The 26,188-nt window shown below is 42.0% G+C and overlaps 1 protein-coding gene across 5 annotated transcripts in view; it reads right to left on the bottom strand.

Moving 5' to 3' along the window:
• PDE5A (phosphodiesterase 5A) overlaps positions 1-26,188 on the bottom strand; it is a 708,225-nt gene that overhangs the window by 470,060 nt on the left and 211,977 nt on the right. For all 5 annotated transcript variants that reach the window (XM_085634223.1, XM_085634230.1, XM_085634240.1 and 2 more), the window contains exon 3: positions 15,002-15,091. In XM_085634223.1, the coding sequence (XP_085490349.1) occupies positions 15,002-15,091 (90 nt within the window). The remainder of the gene's footprint in view (positions 1-15,001; positions 15,092-26,188) is intronic.

Here is a 26,188-nt window from a genome sequence, read left to right as displayed (position 1 = left end):
ACATAAATAACGGGGGAGTGGATGTTGGAAAACAGTCATTTAATTTGAACACGAGCAGCGGACGGACACTAGGGGAGAATCAACAGATGCCAGATTCCGAGGGAAGACTGACGTGATGCTTAGGTGATGCTTAGGTGGTGCGCTGATGCAAAATGGTGGTGGTGAGTGATGTTTGGTGCTCAGGTGGTGCCACTATATGGTGTGGATTGGAGGTATTTTGAGGATTGTGGAGTTGTAGAGTTGAAATATGTTGCTTGGTGTGAAATTAAGTGGTGTGTATTGGAAATGTGTGGAGTTGAACTGCGTGGCCTGGAACTGTGGCGTTGAGTGAAATTAGGATTAGTGAGATTGTGTCATGGTGTGGAGTGCATTTATATTGATTGGTGGTATGTTGCATAGAGTACATTTATGTGGAGTGTATTTATGTTGCATTGAGTAGAGTGCAATTATGTGGCGTGTAATTATGTGGCACTGAGTGGTATTATGTGGAGTGTATTTTTGTTGCATTGAGTAGAGTGTAATTATGTGGCGTGTAACTATGTCGCACTGAGTGGTATTTTGTGGAGTGTATTTATGTTGCATTGAATAGAGTGTAATTATGTGGTGTGCAATTATGTGGCACAGTGGTATAATGTGGGGCGTATTTATGCTGCATTGAATAGAGTGTAATTATGTGACGTGTAATTATGTGGTACTGAGTGGTATTATGTTGAGTGTATTTATGTTGCATTGAGTAGAGTGTAAATATGTGGCATGTAATTATGTGTCACTGAGTGGTATTATATGGAGTGTATTCATATTGCATCGAGTAGAGTGTAATTAAGTGGCGTGTAATTATGTGGCACTAAGTGGTATTATGTGGAGTGTATTTATGTTGCATTGAGTCGAGTGTAAGTACGTGGTGTGTAATTATGTGGTACTGAGTGGTAATATGTGGAGTGTGTATATAGCATTGAGTAGAGAGTAATTATGTGGTGTGTTATTAGGTGACACTGAGTGTTATTATTTGAAGTGTATTTATGTTGCATTGTGTAGAGTGTAAATATGTGGCGTGTAATTATGTGGCACTGAGTGGTATTATGTAGAGTGTATGTTGCATTCAGTAGAGTGTAATTATGTGGCGTGTAATTATGTGGCACTGAGTGGTTTTATTTGGAGTGTATGTTGCATCAAGTGCAGTGTAATTATGTAGCATATAATTATGTGGCACTGAGTGGTATTATGTGGAGTGTATTTATGTTTCATTGAGTAGGGTGTAATTATGTGGCGTGTAACTATGTCGCACTAAATGGTATTTTGTGGAGTGTATTTATGTTGCATTGAATAGATTGTAATTATGTGGCGTGTAATTATGTGGCACAGTGGTATTACGTGGAGTGTATTTATGTTGCATTGAATAGAGTGTAATTATTTGACGTGTAATTATGTGGTGCTGAGCGGTATTATGTCGAGTGTATTTATGTTGCATTGAGTAGTGTATAAATATGTGGCGTGTAATTATGTGGCACTGAGTGTTATTATATGGAGTGTATTTATGTTGCATTGAGTAGAATGTAATTATGTGGCGTGTAATTATGTGGCACTGAGTGGTTTTATGTGGAGTGTATTTATGTTGCATTGAGTAGAGTGTAATTATGGGCGTGTAACTATGTCACACTGAGGTATTATTTAGAGTGCATTTATGTTGCATTGAGTAGAGTGTAATTATGTGGTGCGTAATGATGTGGCACAGTGTTAGTATGTGGCGTGTATTTATGTTGCATTGAATAGAGTGTAATTATGTGATGTGTAATTATGTGGTACTGAGTGGTATTATGTGGAGTGTATATATGTTGCATTGAGTAGAGTGTAATTATGTGGTGTGTAATTATGTGGCACTGAGTAGTATTACGTGGAGTGTATTTATGTTGCATTGAGTGGAGTGTAATTATGTGGTGTGTAATTATGTGGCACTGAGTGGTATTATGTGCAGTGTATGTTGCGTTCAGTAGAGAGTAATTATGTGGCGTTTAATTATGTGGCACTGAGTGGTATTATTTGGAGTGTATGTTGCATTGAGTGCAGTGTAATTATGTAGCATATAATTTTGTGGCACTGAGTGGTATTATGTGGAGTGTATTTATTTTGCATGGAGTAGAGTGTAATTATGTGGTGTCATTATCTGGCACTGAGTGGTATTATGTGGAATGTTTTAATGTTGCATTTAGTAGAGTAATTATGTGGCGTGTAATTATGTTGCACTGATTGGTATTATGTGGAGTGCATGTTGCATTGAGTGCAGTGTAATTATTTGGCATATAATTATATGGCACTGAGTGGTATTATGTGGAATGTATTTATGTTGCATTGAGTAGAGTGTAATTATGTGGCATGTAATTTTGTGGCACTGAGTGGTATTATGTGGAGTGTTTTTATGTTGCATTGAGTAGGGTAATTATGCGGCACTGAATGGTATTATGTGGAGTGTTTTTATGTTGCATTGATTAGAGTGTAATTATGTGGCACTGATTGACATCATGTGAAATGTTTTGTGTTGCACTGAGTATAGTGTAATGATGTGTTGCGTAATTATGTAGCACTGAGTGGTATTATGTGGAGTGTGTGTTTTTATGCTGCATTGAGTAGAGTGTAAATGTGGCGTGTAATTGTGTGGCACTAGAGTGGTATTATGTGAAAACGCCATAAGAGGTTGGGGAATAAGAGCTATGCACAGTGCCAGCTTGCCTCGCATGCTGCCTGCGTTAAACGCCTCATGGCTGAGCTTTAACAACATGTGACTGTGAAATGTAATCCTAAATAAACATAAAAGAAATATGTGAAGAATCACTGCACAATCTACCGTGCTCACATGCAACTCAAATTATAAGGAGCTCTGTTACATTAAAACAAGTTTTTCCTCACCTGGTTTGCGTCAAGTGGTGGCAGAAAGTTAAAACAAACACAAAACAAGATCAGATGCGAAAGTGAAATTGACTGCGCTATAAATTAATAACCTGATCCACGACCAGCTGCCAACCTGCGCGCCGCTGCTCGCTCCCGAGACCCAAACACCATGGGAGTGAACGTTTAGAGGAAAGGCGGTACATGCACCCGTCTTTGACAATTTGGGTGCTTTCATTATTGAAAGCCACACGCAGAGGCCAATGGAATGTGTGGGAGGAGTCCGACCCAAATGGAGAAGTCTCTGGGAAGTCTGGAGTGATTCCAAAAGGCCTCTCCTAGGGCACCGCATGCGCGCTGCGTTAGGCTCGACCTAAAAATAAACAATGCTGGTATTTCAGAATATATATGAATTAGTACAAATGAAACACATTTTTGGGGCAATTCTGAAGTATGGTGGAAAAAAATATTTTAATACAATCAGAACACATCAGCACACTAGTTGATGACATTTGCACAGATTATCATCTGCATGCAGTAAAACTGAAAATGTGCAAATATAATGGTCATTTCAATTCTAAATGTGTAGCCTGTAATGGCTACCAAACGATGCATACCTGACACTACGCCTATTCTCTCCACTCCACTCCGCTCCTCTCCACTCTAGGTCCTCCCATTCTATGCTACATCACTTCATTCTATGACATTTCATACCACTGTACAACATGCCAGGCCACTCTATGCACCTCCACTCTAAGACACTCTAAAACAAGCCACACCACACCACTCAACTCAACTCCACACCACACCACTCTAATTCACATCACTCACTCCATAGACACAACACGCCACTCCACTCTAAACCCCTCCGCTCCACACCAGTTACTCCACTCTACTCTACACCACTCCAATCTACCCCACTCAAATCGATCTCACTCCACTTCACTCCAATGTACCTATATCTATCTCACTTCACTTTGCTACAATCTACCACAATCTACTCCACTCCAATCTACCCCACTCCACTCCAACCAACCTACCCCATTCCACTCTAATTTACCCGACTCCACTCAAATCTACCCTGCCTCAATTTACCACCCTACTCCCACCTACCCCACTGACTCCAATCTACTCTACTTCATTCTACGCTTCTCCAATCTACCCCTATCCAAACCACTACGATCCAATATATCCCACTCCACTAAAATCTACCTCACTCCACTTTACCCCAATCTGCCCCACTCCACTCCAATTTACCCCATTCTACTCTACCCCCTATGGTCAATCGAACCTAATCAACTCCACTTTACTTCAATCTACCCCACTCCAACCAATCTACTCCACTCTGCTCCAATCTACCCCGTCTAACCCACTCCACTCCAATGCAATCCATTCCAATCTACCCCACTCCAATCTACCCCAATCCACCCCCCTCCAATGTACTCCAACCCAACCCACTCCACTCCAATCTACCCAACTCCACTCCATTGTACCCCACACCACTTCAATCTACCCAAGTCCAATTGACCCCACTCCATTTCAATTGACCCCACTCCACTACACACTTCACTGAAATCTATCCAAATCCTCTCCACTCTAATCAACTCCACTCCTGTCCAATTTACCCTACTCCACTTCAATCTACCCCACTACTATCTACCAAAATCTACCCCACTACAATCTACCCCACTCCACTCTAATCTACCATGCTCCAATCCACCCAATCTACCCCACTTCACTCCACTCCAATCTACCCCACTCCACACTACCACCACACTCCACTCCACTCAAAATCCACCCCCTCCAATATACCACACTACACTCCAATGCACCCCACTCTAACCCACTCCATCCCACCCCACTGCAATCTATCCCACCCAACTCTACCCCACTCCACTTCAACCCACTGCACTCCATTCTACCCCACTCCACTCCAATCTACCCCAGTCGATACTACCCCACTCTAATCATCTCTCCTCAATCTACCCCGCTCAATATACCTCACTCAAATCTACCCCACACTATTTCAATCTACCCTACTCTAATCAACCCAATCCACCCCACTCCACTTGACTCCACTCCAACCTATCCAACTCCACTCTAGCCCACCCCACTACAATCTACCCCACTCCACTGAATCCCAATCTACCCCACTCCATCCTTCCACAATCTATCTCACTCCACTACAATCTTGACTCCATCCCACAATATCCAACTCAAATCCACCGCACTCCACTCTAGTCTACACCAGTCCACTCTACCTCAATCTACCCCACTCTACTCTATCCCAAACTACCCCACTCCAAGCCATCCAATCTACCACACTGCAATCTACCCCAATCTACCACACTCCATTCCACTCTACCCAGTCTACCCCACTCCAATCTACCACATGCTACTCAAATCTACCCCACTCCAGTCCAATCTAACCCACTCCACCTCAATCCTCCGTACTCCATCTCACTCCAATCTACCCTACACCACTCCACCCAAAACTACCCTACTCCAATGTACCCCATTTGAACCGCCCCACTCCAATCAATCCTACTCCAAACTACCCCAACCTACTCCATTCCAATCGACCCCACCATAACCCAATCTACACCAATCTAACTACCTCACATCAAACTATCCCACCCCATTCCAGTCTAGCCGACACCACTCTATCCAACTCCACTCCAATCTACTCTACTCCAGTCTACCCCACTCCACTCCAATCAACCCCATTCCACACTACCTCACACCTATCTATTTTACTCTAATCTACCGAAATCCACTCCAATCTACCCAACCCTACCATAATCCACCCAAACTATCCCATTCCAATCTACCGCACTCCACTCTACCCCACTCCACCATAATCTACTGCCTCCGCTCAAATATATTCCTCTCCTATCTACCCCACTCCAATCTACCCTAGTCCACTCCAATCTCCCCAATCCACTCCAATCTATTCAACTTTAGCCCAATGTACCCCAATTCAATCTACTACACTCCAATCCTCCCCAATCCAATGTCCCCCACTCTACACCATTCAAATCTACTGCACTCCACTCCAATCTACCCCACTCTACCCCAATCTACCTCACCCTACTCCAATCCACCCCACTCCAAACTGCACCACCCCATCCCAAGCTACCTCACACCACTACAATCTACCCCTTTCCCACTTTACTCCACTCAACAATCTACCCCATTCCAAACTACCCCAATCCACCCCACTCCATTCCATTCTACCCTACTATAATCCACCCAATCTACCGCACTCCAATCAACCACCTTCCACTCCAATCTACCTGACTCCACTCCATTCTACCCTTATCAACCCCACTCTTCCCCACTCTACCCCAATCTACCTCACCCCACTCCAATCTACCCCACCCCATCCCAATCTACCTCACACCACTACAATATACGCCACTCCCCCAATTTACTCCACTCCACAATCTACCCCACTCCAAACTACCCCAATCTACCCCACTCCATTCCATTCTACCCACCAATAATCCACCCAATCTACCCCACTCCACTCCAGTCTACCCTTATCCACCCCACTCTTCCTTAATCTATCCCACTTCACTCCAATCTACTCCAATATATTCCCCTCCACTTTACCCCAATCTACCCGAATTTACCCTACTCCTATCAGTGAGCCTAGAATGCTATGGCTACTATGCCTTAGCGTCTTCACTTCCATTCCCAACGCTATGTTATAACTCTTGAGAAGATAGAACAACTTTGTGACATCAAATTGGAACTGCTGAGCTTTTGCCTACCAGTTTTACCTTTTTTGAACTGTACTTGACTAACTAGCCAGTTTGCCATACTAAGGCCCAGGGATCACTGTTTTGCCCTCTAATAGGTAACCAGAAGCGTAATCTTTTTTTACATTATCTTTTTTGTGCGTAACGTTGTCTAACTTTGAATATGCCTCCTCGTGCGCTCTCTTTTTTACAGTTCTTTGCATTCACAGTCCCATAAACAAAAAAAGGCTGACTACTAGTTTGACACTATTTCTTTATGAAAAAAATTATTCACTTGATGTTCTATTTAGGCGAGTGTGTGGGGGATCTAATAAAGCATTGGATAGCTCTAGCTGTTCTGAAAAAATGCACCCAAGCCTATCATTTTCCAGTGTCATTTTTGTTTAATCTTGTTTAAAGATATTTAACAAATAATTTCCACAACGCCATTCCAAAATATGTTACAAGATACGATAACGATTAGCCACACTGTGTACTGATTTGTTTCATGTTCTGACTAGTGGGCTTCCTACAAATAGTATTATATTTATGTATATGTGGAATTATCTTCAATTTAGCTTAGATATGGAAACTAAACTTGTGATGGGGCAATGGATACGTTGTTTTAGATTCACAAGATACAATTCTTTGCTAAATGTGACACCTCTGACACAAAAAAGACTTAACGTGAGAAGAGATTCAGATACAAAGTAGCTAGGCTCAGAAAGAAATGAGCTACTTGTGGTCCTAAGACACTACATTTAGGCCCACACAGGTAAAACCTATGAGCTACAGGTCCAGACTATATGTATATAATGTATACACGACTACACGAAGATTTTAAACTGTGGCATGAACCAGAACCCAGTAGCAACAATGGCCAAAGAGGCGACTGGCTTTGGAGTGACGAGACTGCACTCCAGAACCAGGCTCAAGGTGAAAGGGGTGAAACACAGGGGCGCGAGGACAAAATGAACAAGGAAAATAATGTAACGTCAGAAATAAAGACAGGAAGGAGTGGAGACTCCTGTAGCAAGTGAGCAAGGAACAGGCCACGCGGAAAAGAAGGCAGGGCTTATTTTTAACGAGCGAAGGTATTTCACAGCAGCCGTTGTTTTTCAAATCTGACAAATATTCACGAGCGCTCGAACTTGGTCTTTACACAGAAAGAACACAAGCTCTTAAGTACGTGTAACCTGCACCACAATGTTTAGACCCGTATTATTTCATTGCCTCGGGAGAAGCTGCCTCGGATTTGTGATGACGTTCGTGTCAGCCTCCAGGCTGGCACAGGGCTGACATTTATTGAGTGTTACTAGTACATGACAGAGTAAGGCCAAGGAAGGGTCTGTTCGTTAAGATGAGGAAACGCATCCATGACAACAGGCATTCCTTCTCTGGCCGAATTAAACAAACCCGACCGATCGCAGTGTAAAAAGAGCCAAACTTTATTTGCCACCCAGAAGCTCATTACAAAGTTACTGTTAAGGCAGATTGTTCTCTCATGCTTCCTATTATGTGCAAAAATAACGGAAGTAAGAGGAGATGGGGTCAAATGGCGAAACTGTAAACTTGGGACCTGAGTTCTAATCCCGCCTCCCTGCCCACGACTGTAAACCGTGTGATTCTAGAACAATCACTGACGCCTTCGTTAAGAAGGCTGGTACTCCTCACCACAGTGTTAGCTCTAGGAGGAAACAGTGCCTGGCCATTTCAATTAGGCCGATGTCTCTGGACCTGATAATTCTGTGCCTGCACCAGTGTTTAATTTGAGCCGGTGGTTTCACGTGCTCAACCCCGGCACTTAATTCTCAACACCAGCATCTACGACTGCTGCCACATGGGGGCACTGCTTGTGTAATTTAGAGATGTACTGAACAACAGTTGTTTAATAAATCAATATACATTTTTTTGAAAACTAATACCTGCCGCAAAATCAATTTTTGTAGCTTTTGACCTAAAATTGTCTGAATTGTCACACTGGTTAGCAGTTGTATTGGTACTGTCATTAGCACTACTGACATTGGCAATGTGTGGTGCAAGCTGGGGTGGCCTCCTGACGAGAGCACTTATTTTGTTAGAAATTAAGCACTGCCGGAGACACTTGATCTGGTTTCACTGGATGCAAATTTATATGTGGTGAAGCTACTATAGGGATTAGGGCACAAGCATAACTCACCACCCTCACACCCCATCTGCTCCGAGCTGGTATGAAATGTTGGATTTTTCCCCGGAGTAGGAAAGAAAACTTAATGAAAGGATCCCTGAATTGGCAGGTCCACATGGTTATTCCCCACTCTTGGGACAAACGGTATTCAGTGCTCTGTTGCTATCCAGTTGGATTCATGCTTTTTTTTGTTGAGTGAAAAGTATTTGAAAAACATAAACTTAGCAATTTTTAAAGATTGAAACTATTGAAATCAATCTACAGTTTTGGGCTACTATAAGATGTGTGATTGCTATACCTCCAGTATTTTGACTTTAACATTTCTTCTACCAAATATTTTTATTAAGGGGTTTCATAGGGCAAAGTATAACCATTATACATTGTATCAAAAAGTCATGTCACATAATACCTGACAATGGATCCCTTCCAGCTTCTACCAGGTGTTACAAGATACAGAAAAATAAATGAGAATCAATAAACAGAAAACAACCACCCTACCCCACTACCAAATACCCAGAACAAATGAAAAAGCAAGAAAAGTGAGGGGTAATGAAAAAGGGAAGATTGCCAGTGCGTATGGGGGTTAGGGGGAGAGAAGACATTGCCAAAGGCTGCAGTCGAAAACTGTGATTGTGTGGTGCAGCCCAGAGTATACAGTTGGGGAAGCTCCCACATGTCCTGTGCAGAGTGTGTAGAGAAAGCAAGCCAACACAGAGTGCGGCTCAGACTATTCAAATTACACAATTCAACCAGAAAGTTGGAGCACTGTTTCTGTGGAGTGAAACAAAGGAGTTTATCATTTGGGACATGTAGTCTATGAGAGGCTGCCATCTACTTGTGAATTCTTTTTAACTTGGTTTAAACAATACATTACAGACAAACATTGGTAAAGCCAACAGCTTGGCTCTTGCATGAGAACGACACGAGCCATAGGCATTACCAATGCTTGTTGACAATTTTAGCTAATTCCTCCAGTTGCCACTTTATCTACATTTAGAGAGAGCGAGAAGTGGCAAAAAGTACAAAGGAATAAAAGTACATCGCCTGTTACTTTGAGTGGAAAAACATGAAATGCCCACAACCCATTTGAGAACAAAAATTCTAGATCAGAGTATGACAAATCAGAACAGATGTGTCATGAGCACAAACGCAATTAGTTCTCTAAGGGAATTGGATGAGTAATGCCATTGTTTTACTGCATGCAGTGAAAAAACTCTGGCTTTTGACTATAACTGTAGGCGGCAGGTTTTGTACCTGCAATGCAGTGTCCTTTTTCGCAAATACATTTTTTGTTCTGCTGCCCAAAAAGAGGGAACCTTGCTGCATAACACTGTGCATTAAGGCTAACACATTAAAGTAAACTAGAGCCCCTCGTGCCAGCCAGTGCATACATTTCAATGTGGGGAAGATATATTGCTTGTAAGGGGTGTTAGAAATCATCAAATCTGAAGTATTCTGTGGAACCTGACTTTATTTTTTACATTTGTTCATCTGTGACTACGGAATTACAATATTCAAGTGAAGGTACATTGGTACTTTTAAGCATCACATGCAACTGCCACCTTATCAACATTGGTAGCTTAAACGTATTTATTGCCAAGTAAAAAGACCACCCTTTATTGTACCAAAAATACTTCAGAAGAGTTTGAGCAAGTGCCCAATAATGATTTCCTGAATCAGAAACATGGCAAGAAGATTAATGACTTCACAAAGACAGTGCTACAATATTTTTCTAGAGGAGAAAAAAACTAGGATTTCCATATTAGCCAAAAAAGATTCTCATACCTCTGCAAAACAAGTTCAGCAACACAGAGGGTGCTGTAGACCCATGGAGACACATGCTAAGCAAAAAGAAGCATAAGAATAAAAGTTTCAGCACTAGCAGTTTTTAGTTTAAGCTCTTACAGCAAGCAAAACATTTATTTTACAAAAGGAGTACTGTAAGGTGATGGGTTCTGTCCATCAAATCTGCCCAGATGTTTTGCTTTTTAACCACCTGGTATGTGACCTTTTTACTGTAGATGAGCTCCACCAATCATGACTCACCCACAGTTAATACACAGTAAAACAGGATTCTCCAAAGGCGGTCCTGGGGGGCCGGATCCATGCCAGATTTTTAAGGTAGCTACATTTATCTAAATGGGGACATGCTAAAAATCTGGCATGGATCTGGCCCTCCAGGACCGACTTTGGAGAACCCTGCAGTAAATTGACTGCTCATGTTTTCCGCCAGTGTCTGACTTTAAAAAAAAGGCAGCTGAGAGGCAGTAAGGGTAAGGGGTACCTGAATGGTTACATATCAACATGTGTGCACGCACGTGCACACATGTGTGGGGCTGCGTGCATAAGATTACTGTTGTGCACAGCCCGGTATCTGCACAGAGGTAGTTTAAGTGCAGAGGGGACTCTGCAGGATTGGTTATTGACATGGGGCAGGCCTCATAATGTTAGTGTGTACTCATAGGAAATGTCAGTGTGGTTTACTGTCTTGTCTACAGTGACATTCTATTATACACCTATGGGGAAGACTGTTTTAGAGTGCAGTTTTGCTTCCCTTTGGCCTACAGAGACCAGTGATGTATCAAACTGGGGTGGAATCTGTATGCCAACCCAAAAATTGAGAGCTCCAAGAAGATATCTGTAAAACATATGGCTCATCAAGGATTGTCATATTTCTCTGGCTCAGCTCAGGAAAGGAGCCCAGGCTTTTTGTCACCCTACTGTGACAAGTTAATTACATTTCTTTCCAGCAGAAGGAACAAAGGCCGCCCCACACAAAGGGAGCAATTAACAATGCTTCACTCAACTCTTGAGCAGGAAAGGGGTGGGGTTGAAGGATTTGCATTCATCATTTAGCTGTCAGATTGTACCAGGAATTGGCCAGCCCAGGCCCACTGAACAAAGGAGGAAGCCCAGACAATTTGATACTTCATCACTGTGAGTACAAAATAGGCTCAACTAAAGAAACCCAAATATGGAAAAGAAACATGCGGAACATAAACCAAAATGATCAGCAACAACATCCTACCCCTCAGGTAGACGTGATTAACGTCCCTCTCCTTACAGATCACTACAATACTTACTGAACATCCTCGACTTGACTGCGTCCTTACAACTAAAAAGAATATCCACCAAAGACTCAAAACCATGATTCAATGCCAGTCTAAACGCAGAAAGACTAGGTGAACAAGCATGGAGATTCTCTCCATCCATCCAACACCTAAAACGATTAAGATCAGTGAGGAACACCAATAATAAATGCATCAAAATTTCGAAAGCAAAGTTCTTTAGAACCCAGCTACATCTAGCCAAAAACGGATCTAAAAAACTCTTTGAACTGGCTAAACAACAAACAAATATTGAACCCAACCCAGCTATAAATGAGTACAATTTGCTGTCACACTGCAAGGAATTTGCCTCCTTCTTCCTGGGAAAGATGGAAAGAATTGATTAGGACATGAAGATAGCAAGGGAACTCCTTCCGGTTATACCACCTATATGCCTCCCTCCCTCACGAATAGCTGAGCCACCTGGTCTCATGGGGCACATCCCCAAAAACAATGTCTCCTGGACTACATTCAAAACCCTCAGTGAAAACGATATTCACAACATCCTTACAAAACTAAAACCCTCAATCTACTTTAATGATCCATTATCATTGAATATCTTCAAGGAGATCAAATCCTCCTTGCTCCCACTTTGGACCAAGATAGGGAACGCCTCATTCTGCAAGGCACTATCTTGGACTGACTAAAATTAGGACAGGTAACCCCTATTCTGAAAATACCCACTGCTGATCGCTCGGACCCTAACAACTTCCACCCTATTTCCAACATTCCAACTTTCGCGAAACTCATTGAAACATGCATTCAGTTCCAACTTTGCAACAACATAGATAATTTCCAACTTCTTGGCCAATTACAATCCGGCTTCCGTTGAGGCCACAGCACTAAATCACAAAGTGGATTACTTACTAATAATTTCGAATTAGAACAAATCCTGCCTTCTAATCCTCCTAGACTTATCTGCGTTTGATACGGTTAAACATGACTGTCTCCTAGACTTACTTGAACAGGGGATGGGGCTTTCAGGTTCCGTACTAAATTGGTTCACCCCATTTCTCCACAACAGAGCTCAAAGAATGAAAGTTAACCAGTTCCTTTCCAAGGCCACACCTGTCGTGCTAGGTGTCCTACAAGGGCCCTCTCTCTCACCTATGCTCTTCAACCTTTTTATGGTGCCTCTAGCCAAAATCTTGAATTCCTCCTACACCCACTATCACATGTATTCCGGATGACACCCAATTGTACCTAAAAATCTCTTCTTCAGAAGAATTTAGGCCCCTCAACACAACCCTTCTAAAAACCCAAACTGGCTAACCTGCAACCACTTCAAACTTAGGGGGTCATTAGTATAGCGGGCGGATGGACACTGTCTGTATGGCGGTGCGATCCACCCGCTAAAAATCACCTCCCGCTTTCAAATTCCCACCCGCCACATTACCATGGCGGGGGGGGACCCCGGCAGACGGGAAGACCGTCTGCCAGTTTTCCGCCGGTAGGCAATCCTCCCGATTGCCTAACGGGTGGAAAAGCATTTTATATGGTGGCGGTGTCTGGTAGACACCGCCATCCATATTACAATGCAAGCGGGGACCTGCCTTTCCGTGGCGGTGTTAAAGGCGGGCAGTTTTTGACATTGGGTGCCCGTAGTGGGCCCCCAGGGATTCTGGGGGGTGGGTGGTGCACATGGGGGGTACCTATGGTACACCCCTGCAGTTCCATGCACAACATGGCAGGCACCGTACGGTGCCTGCCATGTTGTGCATGGAAGTGCACGACATGCCTTCTTGGCATTGCGGCGGCGGTGCTGAGAGCACCTCCCCCTGCAATGTCAGGAATGCAGGATGCGCCCGCCAGTGTGGCGGGCGCATCCTAATTTCACCTACGGGACCCCCGCACCAATGGCGGGTGGTCCCATTCCACGACAGGATGGCGGGCGGACAAAGTCCACCCGCCATCCTAATGACCCTCTTAATGTAATCAAAATGGGATTCCTCCTAATTGTCCCACCAAATCACTCGCCCGATATTGAGCTACAGGTAAATCAGCTAACAGCTCTTAACGGAGTACGCATTACAGATCGCACAAGAGCTCTAGGAATAACACTTGACAAGAACCTGAACATGCAGGAGCACATCAGTACCACCATCAAAAAAGCGAACAACCAAATGAACATTTTAAGGAAATGAAAACCCTTCCTCCCTTGGAATGACTTTAAATCAGTGGTCCAGGCCCTAGTCACTCCCAGATTGGACTATGGCAAGGCAACACTTTGTAGTCTTCCTAGATTTAAGGGCCACTCTCAATGCTGCTGCCAGGCTCATCACTGGATCAAAAAGAAAAAATCACATCTCCCCAGATCTTAAAGCCCTAAACTGGCTCCCATATGAGGCAAGGATACAGTTAAAAAGTGCCTGCCTGACCCATAAAGCACTACAATACAAACCCCCAAGGTCCTTGGCACAAAACCTAGAATTACCTGCTGAATGCAGATCCTCCAGAAGCAACAGATGTTGGGTTTTGGGTTCCAGCACTAAACTCTGTTGGGTTTTGGGTTCCAGCTCTAAACTCTGTTGGGTCTTGGGTTCCAGCTCTAAACTCTGTTGGGTCTTGGGTTCCAGCTCTAAACTCTGTTGGGTCTTGGGTTCCAGCTCTAAACTCTGTTGGGTTTTGGGTTCCAGCTCTAAACTCTGTTGGGTCTTGGGTTCCAGCTCTAAACTCTGTTGGGTCTTGGGTTCCAGCTCTAAACTCAGTTGGGTTTTGGGTTCCACCCAAAGTGATCCTCCCAGGCAGCAGCTAACAAGCAGAGTTCTAAGCTCTGTTGAGTGTTTGGTTCGACCAAAAGTAATTCTCCGTTTAATATGGGTGACTATTGTCTCAATGTCAAGGCCATAACAATAAAAATCCTATTGTAGCCTGGATTCCAGAAGCAAGACACAACACAACCTGAAATGTTCTGCGAGTTACCTAATTTGTGGAATTTCTCACTCTGTCCAAAATATAGAAAAAGAAAGAGACACACGCCCAGACAAACGTTCTGCGTTAGCAACAATATTTACTTCATAACTACAGAGTGAAGAGTGCTTACTTAATGCACGAAACAGACTTAACCTACATATTTAATTTAAAAAAATAGCTATTCAACTTGCCTCGTCCCGATGGTTCTTTATAGGCATGCACAGAATACTCTGGGTCCTGTAGCCTGTGATTTGGTCGACTTCTGCGTTAAATCTGGGATCCTGCAATAAAAAAACAAAATTCTGTAATCCTAGAAGATACCCAGAACTTCAGAGATACATTTGTTTTCATTCCTAGTTAATGAGGCCGCAGACATTTCGAAATATTGTTTAGCTTACTTAGAAACCACCAGGGCACAAGAGACGTGCCCAAGCGGGGATACTGATCTGGTTTACATTTCAAAACACATCAGTGCTCGCCCTTCCATATCCCACAGACTTCTCCGTGACCCCGACAGAATGAGTAGAGAAAAGCCCACGTACGCATCTGGCAGCTGTTTTATCGATAATAATCACCGTGAAAGAAATTGCTGCCATCTTGTAATAGCTTTCCTTTCGATCGGGATGTTAGAAGAGCTGTTCGACATCAAAGATAAGTTTATTACTGATGCTTAAAACGTCTATTGCTTTAAATAAAATGTTCCATGTGAGCCCCCCTGGGCGTTCTGGCTGCCTCTTCTGAGTTTTTGAAGCTGTTGGCCTGAGGGAAGAGTGTCCATATACTTCTAATGCCTTGTTTAATAACAAATAATGAAGTTTCTAATTCTAACATTAAAACATATATTACAAGTAAGAACAATTACTAAAAGGAGAGCATGGGCTTTGAAACTCACATTTATTGGCGCACAAAAAAATCCTGTACTTCGCCAGGAGAAACGCCACCTAGATGTTTTCTACCAAAATATGATACGAGAGGATGGTAAGCACGTCAAATGTGGTAAAATTGCAAAACCAAACAAGCATTTACTAAAGGAATATAGGTTTCGCCTTGCCAGCCAAACTTTCCTCCAAAACAACTGGCTCTGGCAAATTCGAATATCTCCTGGCTTTTGGAAAGAGGGTTGGCAAAGTTTTTACTCTGAATTACACATCAGATGTGTACCCTTGGTTCTCTTTTCCCTGAGCCAGCTTGAAATATACTGTATTCTAACAAATATGATTGGTACATTCTTTCTATCAAAGCAGAGATGCTCACAGTGCGCCAGGAATTACTACCGCTAGGCCAGGGCAGGAATTCTGCTAGTATAGGCATCATCATGCCATACAAGTCAACACTACATCATGACTTACTGCTATAATGCTTAGGGCTGCATTTAATGCATGTGTGGATGCCATGCATCGATGCCCATATTATGCGGTCACCATAATGTCAGAACCGGCATTATACCATGGGTGGGCATCACGGTGCAATTGATACATACGATATGCCAAAAACGGTCACCATTCTATTAAGACTAGCATTATGCTGGAGATGGGTACCATCATACCATGGATACTCACAATATGCTAGAAAGTACCACCTTTATACTAAGGTAAAACTTTCACGATGGGTGTGCAACATGACATGCATAAGATGATAATAATTACCACCATTGTGCAAAGGTCATTATTTTACATGGGGTGAGCATACGGTTTGACTCCCAACAAGTTGCCCATGAATTACCCCATTATGCTAGTAGGGTCGGCATTTGGAAAAGGGACATTGTCCATTGGATGCTCACAAGTTGCCAAGAACTACCACCATTGTGCCAGCATTACACCATGGTGGGCAGTGCCTACAACACACACTTCATGCAAGCAAACACAGACATATACAGATACACACACACAGACACATTAACACACACACAGCTTTCATTTTTAAACTCCATTTCAGACTTGCACTGTGGCTCTGGGCCCGGCTGCTGCTCCCTGTTTGGAGCTCCAGGAAGGAGGGAGGCGTGGACAGGTGTACCTTGAGTGGCCTGGGGTGGGGGCGGGCCAGGGCCAGCTTTAGCTCTGGTGATGCCCAGTGCGACAATCACCTTTGGTGCTCCCACGTCCCACAAAAGTGCCCTTCATCTCTCCTATTATGAGATATTGCTAAGCACAGCGTCCCCCTGCAGTCACTGTGCCCCCCCCCTCCACAGGTCAGCGCCCAGTGCGGCGGCACCAGTCGCACTGCCCTAAAGCCACCCTGGGGCGGGCTGTAGTGCAGGTGGGAGAGGGCAAGGGAAGCACAATTGCCTTAGTTTCACAGGGCAAGATGGAGCACTTCTGTTACAGGGCAAGTGGGAGTGCTTTGTGGGAAGCAGAATGTGTGCGGGAGGGAGCAAGCACAAGTGCCTTGGAGAAGGTTGATAGCAAGAGGGCTTTCGCAGCCATGGACATTGAATATGCTAAGGCAATCAGAAAGAGAGGTGGTCCACTGGATGGTGGTGGGTTCACTTGAGGAGTAGAGCTCAGTTCCAGCTGGTGGGAGAAGCTCTGACTCTATGGAAACAGCCCCCTCTGGCAGTGGAATTCTGTTTTTTCACTCCTTGCTACAAAGGACAGCAGGGGTTTCTTCCATCAACATTTCAACAAGGCCTTTTTTTGACTTAATAATGTGTGTGCTTTTTTTGAGAACACAACTTAATTGGTCTCAAGGTACAGTGATTCGGCAAGACTGGACAGAACCTAAAAAGTTAATAGGAGCACATCATTACACCCAAAAATATATTTTTTCAAATAAAGTGGGTGGGGCGGAAAGTGTTCATGCAGACCTTTCATCCACATTGCTGACCTTGATGATGAGAATACTCAAGGATAGCAGGGGACAATAATCGGAAAAGCAAGCTCAGTCTACAAAAAGGCAATCGCCTGTCTAGCACACGTCTGGGGGGAATCATATCAAGCTACAACACCTTTGCAGCGTTTCCTTCCAAAAAGGACAGTTATTGCTACAGTTTACTGTCTCCTAAATCTCCAAAGGGTTTTAGCCATTTGTATAATTTTTTTCTGATTATGGCTCTAAATACAGCATATATCAAACAACACTGTCATCTTCGATAAGAAAAATATATACTTCGATAAGTATAAATATAATTTTACTTTACATCATTCTCAAAGTATCATCCATTCACATGCACACCCGCATCCATCTTTTATGTTCACCATTAGCTCTAACAACTATTCCCCAAATAAAAGGACATCCCAATACTCCAACAATAAATTCATATGTTATTGTTTTTTACCATTAGCGTCTTGGTGGGGCTATCTAGAAATATGTCAATACTGCATTTTGGCTCAAGAAAATTATAAAGCTACTGAACTTAACATATCTTGGCCAAAGTTCAGGTGATTCGAATTCGAAGGTCAACATTGCTATTCAGTGTCATCTTGAATCAAATCGTAAGTGGTACAAGTGATTTACAGAACCCTCAAAGTGTGCTATTTAAATCAATTGATAACACAACTATTACCATGAGGTCTATTCTAGCTATGCATATTTTAGGAACTCTTGCCCTCGATTTTGCTATTGGGCATAGCGAACATATTTGAACAGATATTCCAATAAAAGCTAGTTGTACCAGTGCCATAATTTTATCAAATAAGCACCATCTCACCATGGAGGCACTTGATATATTCGAAAAGGGGCTGAAGTAAGCTGGAACCCTTATAAAAGATCTCACTTATCTTGTACATTATCCAATTTTCTTAACCATTTCAATTTCAAACATTTTTTTCCCTAGAAACAGAAAAAAAGAGTTGCAGAATACCAAGCACCATTTCCTTCTATTTTGATTTCCACTGGTAACCCTCTTTCTCACTTTTTAGTTAGAAAATCCATTATGTACTCAGATCCTCCTTCCTGGAGAAATCTTCCTTTTTCTAGACAATTGTTTCTAAGATGACCCACTTCAATTTAGAGCCCTCTTGGTCCACTGCACTATAGTATTTCACTAATGGTCTTGACCACACATTCTTTCTAATAGCGCATCTATGTTACTAATACTCAAAATCAGGCCTCCATCCTATTCTCACTTATATACTATTAGTTACACAAACATTGCAAGTGTCATTTTTCAATCTACAGTTTGCATACCTGACAACTTGAGAACAAAATATGTCGTTTGATGAGGGGGCATGGCCTTTGAGGGGGCAGGGTTTTATGCCGAGAATTTACAGAGAGAGCCTTCTGCCCCCGTCCCCATTCCCCATCAACCTCCTCCTTCCATAAAAAAACGAGAAGAAATAAAAGGTTGTTAACCCCTTCCATGCGGGGCGGATTCCCCCGCTGTGCTGAGCGCTGCTTGCGCGGGCATGGTCATGACGGAACGGTTCCGTCATGAGCACAGCTCAACCGACGCTCATGACGGAACCGTTCCGTCATGTGCGCCGAAGGGGTTAAGGTGGCTGGTGATGTCCTGGGGTGTTTTCACACCCCTTAAGAGACATTGCCTGCTTGCAGCCTCAAAAGACGAGCTGACAATCAAGTCACTGCAGTGGTTTCCAGCTTGCCTTGCATGCCACCGTCTGATTTCGACTGCTTACCAGGTGGCACGTGTGAAGGGAGCCAAAACCGTGTGACACACTGTGGCACAGTGTGAGTTGGCAGGTCTGCGTTTGTCATTTCTTATAGCATGATTTAACAGCCAGAAAAAAAAATTCTCTTGTGTAAGAAGTAGAGACATATGCTTGGTAGCTTCCACACCGGAAGTGTTCCATTTCAAGGAGTAGTGCAAATATTCTGTTTGGTTCATCACGCCTTTTGGATCATTATATGTGTGCACCACTTGATCTCTAATGTTTCTATGCCTCTTTAAAGCAGAGGGTTTCTTTTACATTCTCAGAGTATGTTTTCTAAACTTGCCAATTTCAGTTAATGAAGTGCTTCAACTTATTTGTCCAACTAGAATAGGCAATGAAACAGAATAGCCCCCCTTTGTATTTTTCTTGCAACTCTCAAAGACAGCTTCTCTATGATTCTATTGAGCTTACTTTAAATAATGGCATACCAGTTATTTAGCCTAACCCCCGCTAATCTGTTTCTTTCAATTTCTTAGCATTTATCTAATAATCATTTATATAAATGAAGCTGTATGGTAGTCCCTCTTTCTGACATTTTTTGGAGGGAAACTGTCAACATGTAAAATGTTATTATAGTTAGTGGGTTTACCTTATATTTCTATTCCTAACATGCCGGTCCTGTCTAATATTTGAATGTCCAAGAATGGTACTTCTTTTGTGCTGATGAGGAAGGTGAACCTTACATTTAAATCTTCCATGTTTAGCCAACACAAAAAATCTTCCAGCATTTTTCTTTAGCTTTCATATAATGAAAATATTGTTAATAAAACACAACCAATTATGTACATTCTCAAAGTGGCTTTGTTGTGATTATGTAGCAATATATACATTTGCAATACTGAGAGCACAAGTAACCCCCATGCTTATCATTTTACACTGGATATACAACTGGAAATTGAAAATAACAAATATTTTCAATGTCGTTAAGTTCAAGAGCTTTAATAATGAATTCAAGGAATACCCCACAAGGCAAACCACTTTCTATTAGGAACTCAGTTACTGCCTTGATTGCTGTCTGTTAGGAAATAATTATGTAAAGGACCTCAGTATCATGACAAGAAACGCCATCACTCTTGAACTCCTGACCCTACACTTTATCAATCATGAAAGCTGTATCTCTTACATAAGATGGAATATGCAACACCAAGGCTCTCAAGAAACATATTTAGACACCATTGCATTGTTTATACATGCCACTGTAGGTCTCAAAGGAGGATTGTTAATATATTTGTGAATCTTAGGGAAAACATGTTTAGCAGGTATAATCAGAAGTGTAATATTGAGGAAATAACATTCTTTTTGACAAATATTTGCTGACTTTAAGATGTTTTGTTTGAACTGGAGAACTCTGATTTTTAGTTATTCTAGTGTCCTTCACTAGTTTTTCTACACTAGTCATCATCTGCTGGAAAATGTTTTATTCTTTGCTTGTGCCTTATGGAGCCTCATACAACAATGCCTCCAACTTTATCCAGGTTCCTTGTTTATTATTACTGTGTCATACTCTTTCAGGGTAGTCAAAACTCTTCTCTCTTCTTTTGAGAGATTCACATCTACCCATAGTTGTTTCTTGATCATCTTTTCCACCTATCTTTCTAAAAACTCCTACTATATGACCTACTTCTTGTAGAGAAAGGGAAAGGGTAGCCGGAGGTCTTAAACCTGAGACATTATGATGGTGTTTTGCTAGTTTTCATATAATATTGTTTCAGTCTAACTTTGTAGAAAAGGCGATACATCTCTCTATATAATTTGAAAGTATTACGTTTTGTAAATGGTACAAATGAGAGGTCTTGCTCCAAAACTTTAAGTTCTTGGCCTGATAGATTCCTGCTTGAAAGGTTAATAAAGGGAATATTCTTTCTTCTCTTCATTGAAGCCAGTTTTTGTCTGGCCCTGACATTTACATCTGTCTCCACCTTTTCTCACCACAATCTGTAATCCATAATTGATAGTCTTTATGATATAATGTTGGATTTCTCTGGGATTTCAGACTCACCTGTATTTTACTTTTTCCTTCCAAACCATAATTTGGTACTTGTTTTGCATTTCCTCAGAATTAAAGACACTAGAAACAATTGTACATGTCTTTGAATGATTAACCAAAAACCCTGAGTGCACCAACCTATTCACTCTGCCAATAACATTGGTAACTGGGTTTCGCAAATACAACGGGACATTCTCTCCAAAAAGAGCCATTTTATATTGATAATACTTTAGGCGGATACCTTGAATCTCATGCACTGCAAAAGTGAAGGGTTTCATAGTCAGGGCAAATAGTAGTGGCAGTAACTCACTGTTCCAATTTTTCAGTAATTGAAAAATGGACAATTCAAAGTCATGGCCTATAAAAAATCTTTTTCAGGACCTACTTCATAAGAGATATTCAACACTGCTGAAAGTGTTGTTGTGTAGTTCCTCGGTACCACCAGGACCTGCACGTTTTGGATGACCTAAACTGAGAGCTTGGTGTGCAGACAGACTCTGGACACCCCGACAGGATGAGACAGCTGTTTGACCACCTAGTAATATGGTGCCACTACCACCCCACTGTATTTTACCGTGGTGTATGTAGTTTCTGGCAACCACTGACCATGACAAACCTGATTCCTCAGGTATTGTGGAAAACAATATGGTATCTTTCACTCAGTCACTTGTGCTTACTTATCTCATAGTACACATAGAATGACTATTGGAACAGTTTCAATAACTATTTATTGGACAAGCGTAAGTCTAGTTTGTAACATATTAGCTGTGACAATCAAAAGACAGGAGCAGTCAAATGTGATCGCTAGCACCAATATCGTAAAAAGTAGATACATTTCTACCATAGTGCTAATAAGATGAATACAAACAGATTATGTAAAACAATAGCATTAGTGTACTCCTACGATGCATAGCCTACCTACATGTACCTAGCCTAGATATGTAGGTTAAGCCTGTGTATGTAAATGCCAGGATAGATCCTAATGGAGCCAATAATCCCCTGGGGAAGTGCTAACCCCTCACCTGATGGTTCTGAATGAAGGACCCCGTCTCTGCGTCGAGGATGGCACCCCGCAAGGGATGTCAGGTCTCTGCTTATCGAAGGATCAGCCTGCAGAGTCTCGGTCCAGCCTGGAAGGAATTCTCTTTTCTGTGAGGGGGAATGAGGGTCTTTTATACTAAAGTGGTCACTCCAGGGTTTCTTCTAGAATAATTATATTTTGAAAACATTCGCTAATCCTCTGCTAATCCTTTTCTAAAGAAACATGATCATGCACAGGTGGCTGTTGGTAATGGATGAAAAAAGTGGTGACCCTTATACAGAATAAATTTGCTGTGCCTTGGGACGTTTATGTACGTCAGGTACAAGGAGTAAGATAGGGTACCAAGAGCCTGATGTTGGAGAGACAGAAGTAAGCTACTAGGTAAAAAGCCAACTGTGTAGGACCGTTATGTCATGTGGATGAGACGAAATGTATGTAATCGATATGTACAGGATGGGACTAACCTAAAGTACATGACAGTGTTTTCGCTTTTACCCTATAACAGGATGGCATTGGCTGCACCCTTATATAGCAGATGGAGTAGGTCAATGGCATTCCGTACTTACTCAGTCCCCAGACATTTTGGAATTATCCTTTTCTGCTCAGTTCTCTTTCTGGAATGACTTTCTTTGATACAAATGAAGAAATATGCAATGAGAAGGGATACATGGGGATTTGAAAAGAAATGCAGGATATTTAATGGGAATAGATTGGTGTATCTATGATCCAGTGGTCTCTCAAACTATCAGTTTTCCGCTCATTCTCCTCATGAGCATCGACAGCCAAGTGTGTCTGTCTTCAATGACAGACAAAGGCTCACTAGACCTCAAATCAGCTACAACCAAAGCATTACTATCACCACTTGCTCCTAAGCCACACTTTTACTGTTTATGTCCTTACATTCCTCAGGTTAATCTCTACAGGTACGCAGGTAATTATTATCGTGTTCAGCAGAGTAAATGGGAGGAGAGGGGTTAAGTGCTGCTCCATGGTTAAAGCTACCAAGAAGTCAGATAAGGTTACAGGCAACACAGGAGTTTGTGTTTCCTAGCTTCTTGTCCATACACCCAACAGGGGTCACCATCTCTAATAGGTTTTTAAGTTGCTTGATATCACTATGATTGTGAATCATTCAGGAAGATTATCTAACAAAAACGCTTACAAAGGTCAATAGACTCCAGATTATCTGGGGACTGTGGTCTTAACTTTAACTGCTCCTTTCATCAATAGCCATTCTAGTGGCACAGTTGACCACAGCAAATCTTGAACAAACTTTGAAAAAGAAAACAAAACATTGTTTTTAACACAGTCGTTTTCTTTGAAAAAAAATAGTCTGCATATTATTTTTTTAAGTTTGCTCTCTTTAGAAGCAATCACAGATATAGTGGTCTGCACGCCCCAGCAGACCTCTATCCCTGTGATGGCCTTTGCCTCCATTCACAGTGAATTGCAATTTGCAACTTCGTGAGTCATATTCATGAGGTAGGTCGGATTGCGACCCACTACAGCTTGGATTTTTAAGAATGTACCTACTAGTACATAGGTTGGTTTTAAAAAATCTTTACTAGTCACAATTTTCGACCAGTATTATGCGACCTGATATTCGTACATATGGCACTTTGTCTCTTCTTTATGCCATTAATCACTTTATCTGATGTCAACTGCATGTTTTATTCAGCAATATATTGTTTGTACATATATATTGCCTAGATACATCAGTTTGGTATACACCACCAGGAATGAATCTTCAAATTACACACACCATAAGGTCCAACTCCCATGTAGACTTGCTCTAGGTTAAAATGAATGCCGCTCCCAATTTATACTCCTGTTATTTTAACTGCATTATTTTGATACAATTGATGAATATGTACTCTTTATATTTTGTGTGTACTCTTTATGTTTTGTTAACATTTTTAGACTGTCTTGTCTTGACATATGTATGAAATTACAAAGAGAAGGGACAAACGGGGATTAGAGAGGAACATCAGCATATTTAATAGGATTAGATGTGAAGATAGGCATTCCAGTAAGCAAATGATGCCTTGCCTTTGTAGAAAGGAAAAGAAAGCTTTTCTCCAAGGAAGAACCACATCAGTATTTAAATGTACACAAGTCAGGGAAACAAATGTATGGAGGATAAAACCCATCTGTCAATGAGGCTGTGAACTTCCATAGGGCTATGGAAGAACCTTCTTTGTACCTTTCTAACTTACTGAAAAGTGACATTTTAATCGGATGAAATAGTTCACTGAAAAGCGCACCTAATGCAAAGATAACCTTAAGGCAACTGGTTTAATTTCTGCAGGGGTTTTGGGGGGCGGAGGGAAGGGGTCATCTTTTCCTCCTGAAAAGGTTTATCGAATATGTGTTGTTAAAGTGGGCAATACCACCTGTTTTTAGGCGCAAGTGCCAAATCAGGTTCTAATGTGTGAAATAGAAATGGTAAATGTGCAATTAATGGAATACATATATAATTTGCAATGCTGGCACTTCTTAATATGTGTCCAAACATAAGGCATAAAAAACAGAAAGCGACACTTCTTACCAATATGGAGGAAGGCAAGCAAAAACATCACTCTGGATCCATCTTAAAATCAACAACCCCTACATTACTGGTTAATCGCGATTCACATGAAAGTCAAGGGGCAGCCAGTAGATTTCCTAGCAACAGGGGACTTTGAAGTCATCTGAGAACTAATAAAATACTGCTAATGGTTGCTTTGTTAGAACAAATGTGAAACAGCTTTTCACTGGAAGACATCTTCCAATCTCTCATGTCTCTGTAATAGTAAACGTGGTAAGCAATGTATCTGCTCAGTGGCCCGCTACGGGCAGGAGTTGAAACAGTTGCAGATGGGCTCACCACAGGATTTTCCACTGCATGCATCCAATCAACAGAGTCCCTGAGAAGATCTGCACACTTGCCTCTTACTTCAAAATAATACTTTTGCAGGTTGAAAATCCCCTAGACCTAGTGCATTCACTCAGTGAGATGCTACTGTAAAAGAGTTTGAAAAAGCATAAAACTGAGTAATGCTCACGTGGGTGTCTCAAGAAATACCGCAGAGTCTGGGGGAAATGGTTGGGGAGAGTGGGTTAGTCATAGAAGGGATTGTCCAATTTCAAGTCATTATGGTTTTGGTAGTGTCTGTTAGATGGGCTGCGCAAATTCTTATATGTCATACTGGATTGTCATGGTGTAGTGCTGAATGGCTGGTGTATTCTTTCTGTAAATCAATATAAATGTGTTTATCAAAAAAAACTGAGTAATGCTAAAGTGTGCATACTAAGCAAATGGCCTACAACAGCTCAGAACTTGGTTCCTAGGAAATGGACCTTGCCTGCTTAGAAATCCCCATTAAGAGGGCACAGCACACAATAGGAGAAACATAATCGGAACAGTGCCCAAAAGGGGTGGCTCCCAACTGGGTGTATTGCACGTCCTCTCCTGTAATAAAAGCAGGATGTAGTTCTTCTTTTCAAAAGTTTACTCAAACAGGACCTCCATAGTGTTCCCTGGAGGACAGCTCAGCAGCAACAGCTTTTCAAAGGAACCTTACGTCTGGTCAGAACACCAACATTCTATTGTAGCAAAGTTCTATTAACCCTTAAAGTTATAGCACCCTGCTTGCTTCCTTGGAGACAGAGCTTGTTGGAAGCTCTTACTCAAAGTATATGGCCCAGCAAAATCAGAAGGCAATTTTCTGGCATTTATAGGAAGCATAGGGCTGGTTAT

Source organism: Triturus cristatus, chromosome 2_1 (genome assembly GCF_964204655.1).
Source record: "Triturus cristatus chromosome 2_1, aTriCri1.1, whole genome shotgun sequence".
NCBI lineage: Eukaryota > Metazoa > Chordata > Amphibia > Caudata > Salamandridae > Triturus > Triturus cristatus.
Note: the sequence above shows the minus strand (reverse complement) of the source record. Positions and strands in the feature narration are given on the sequence as shown.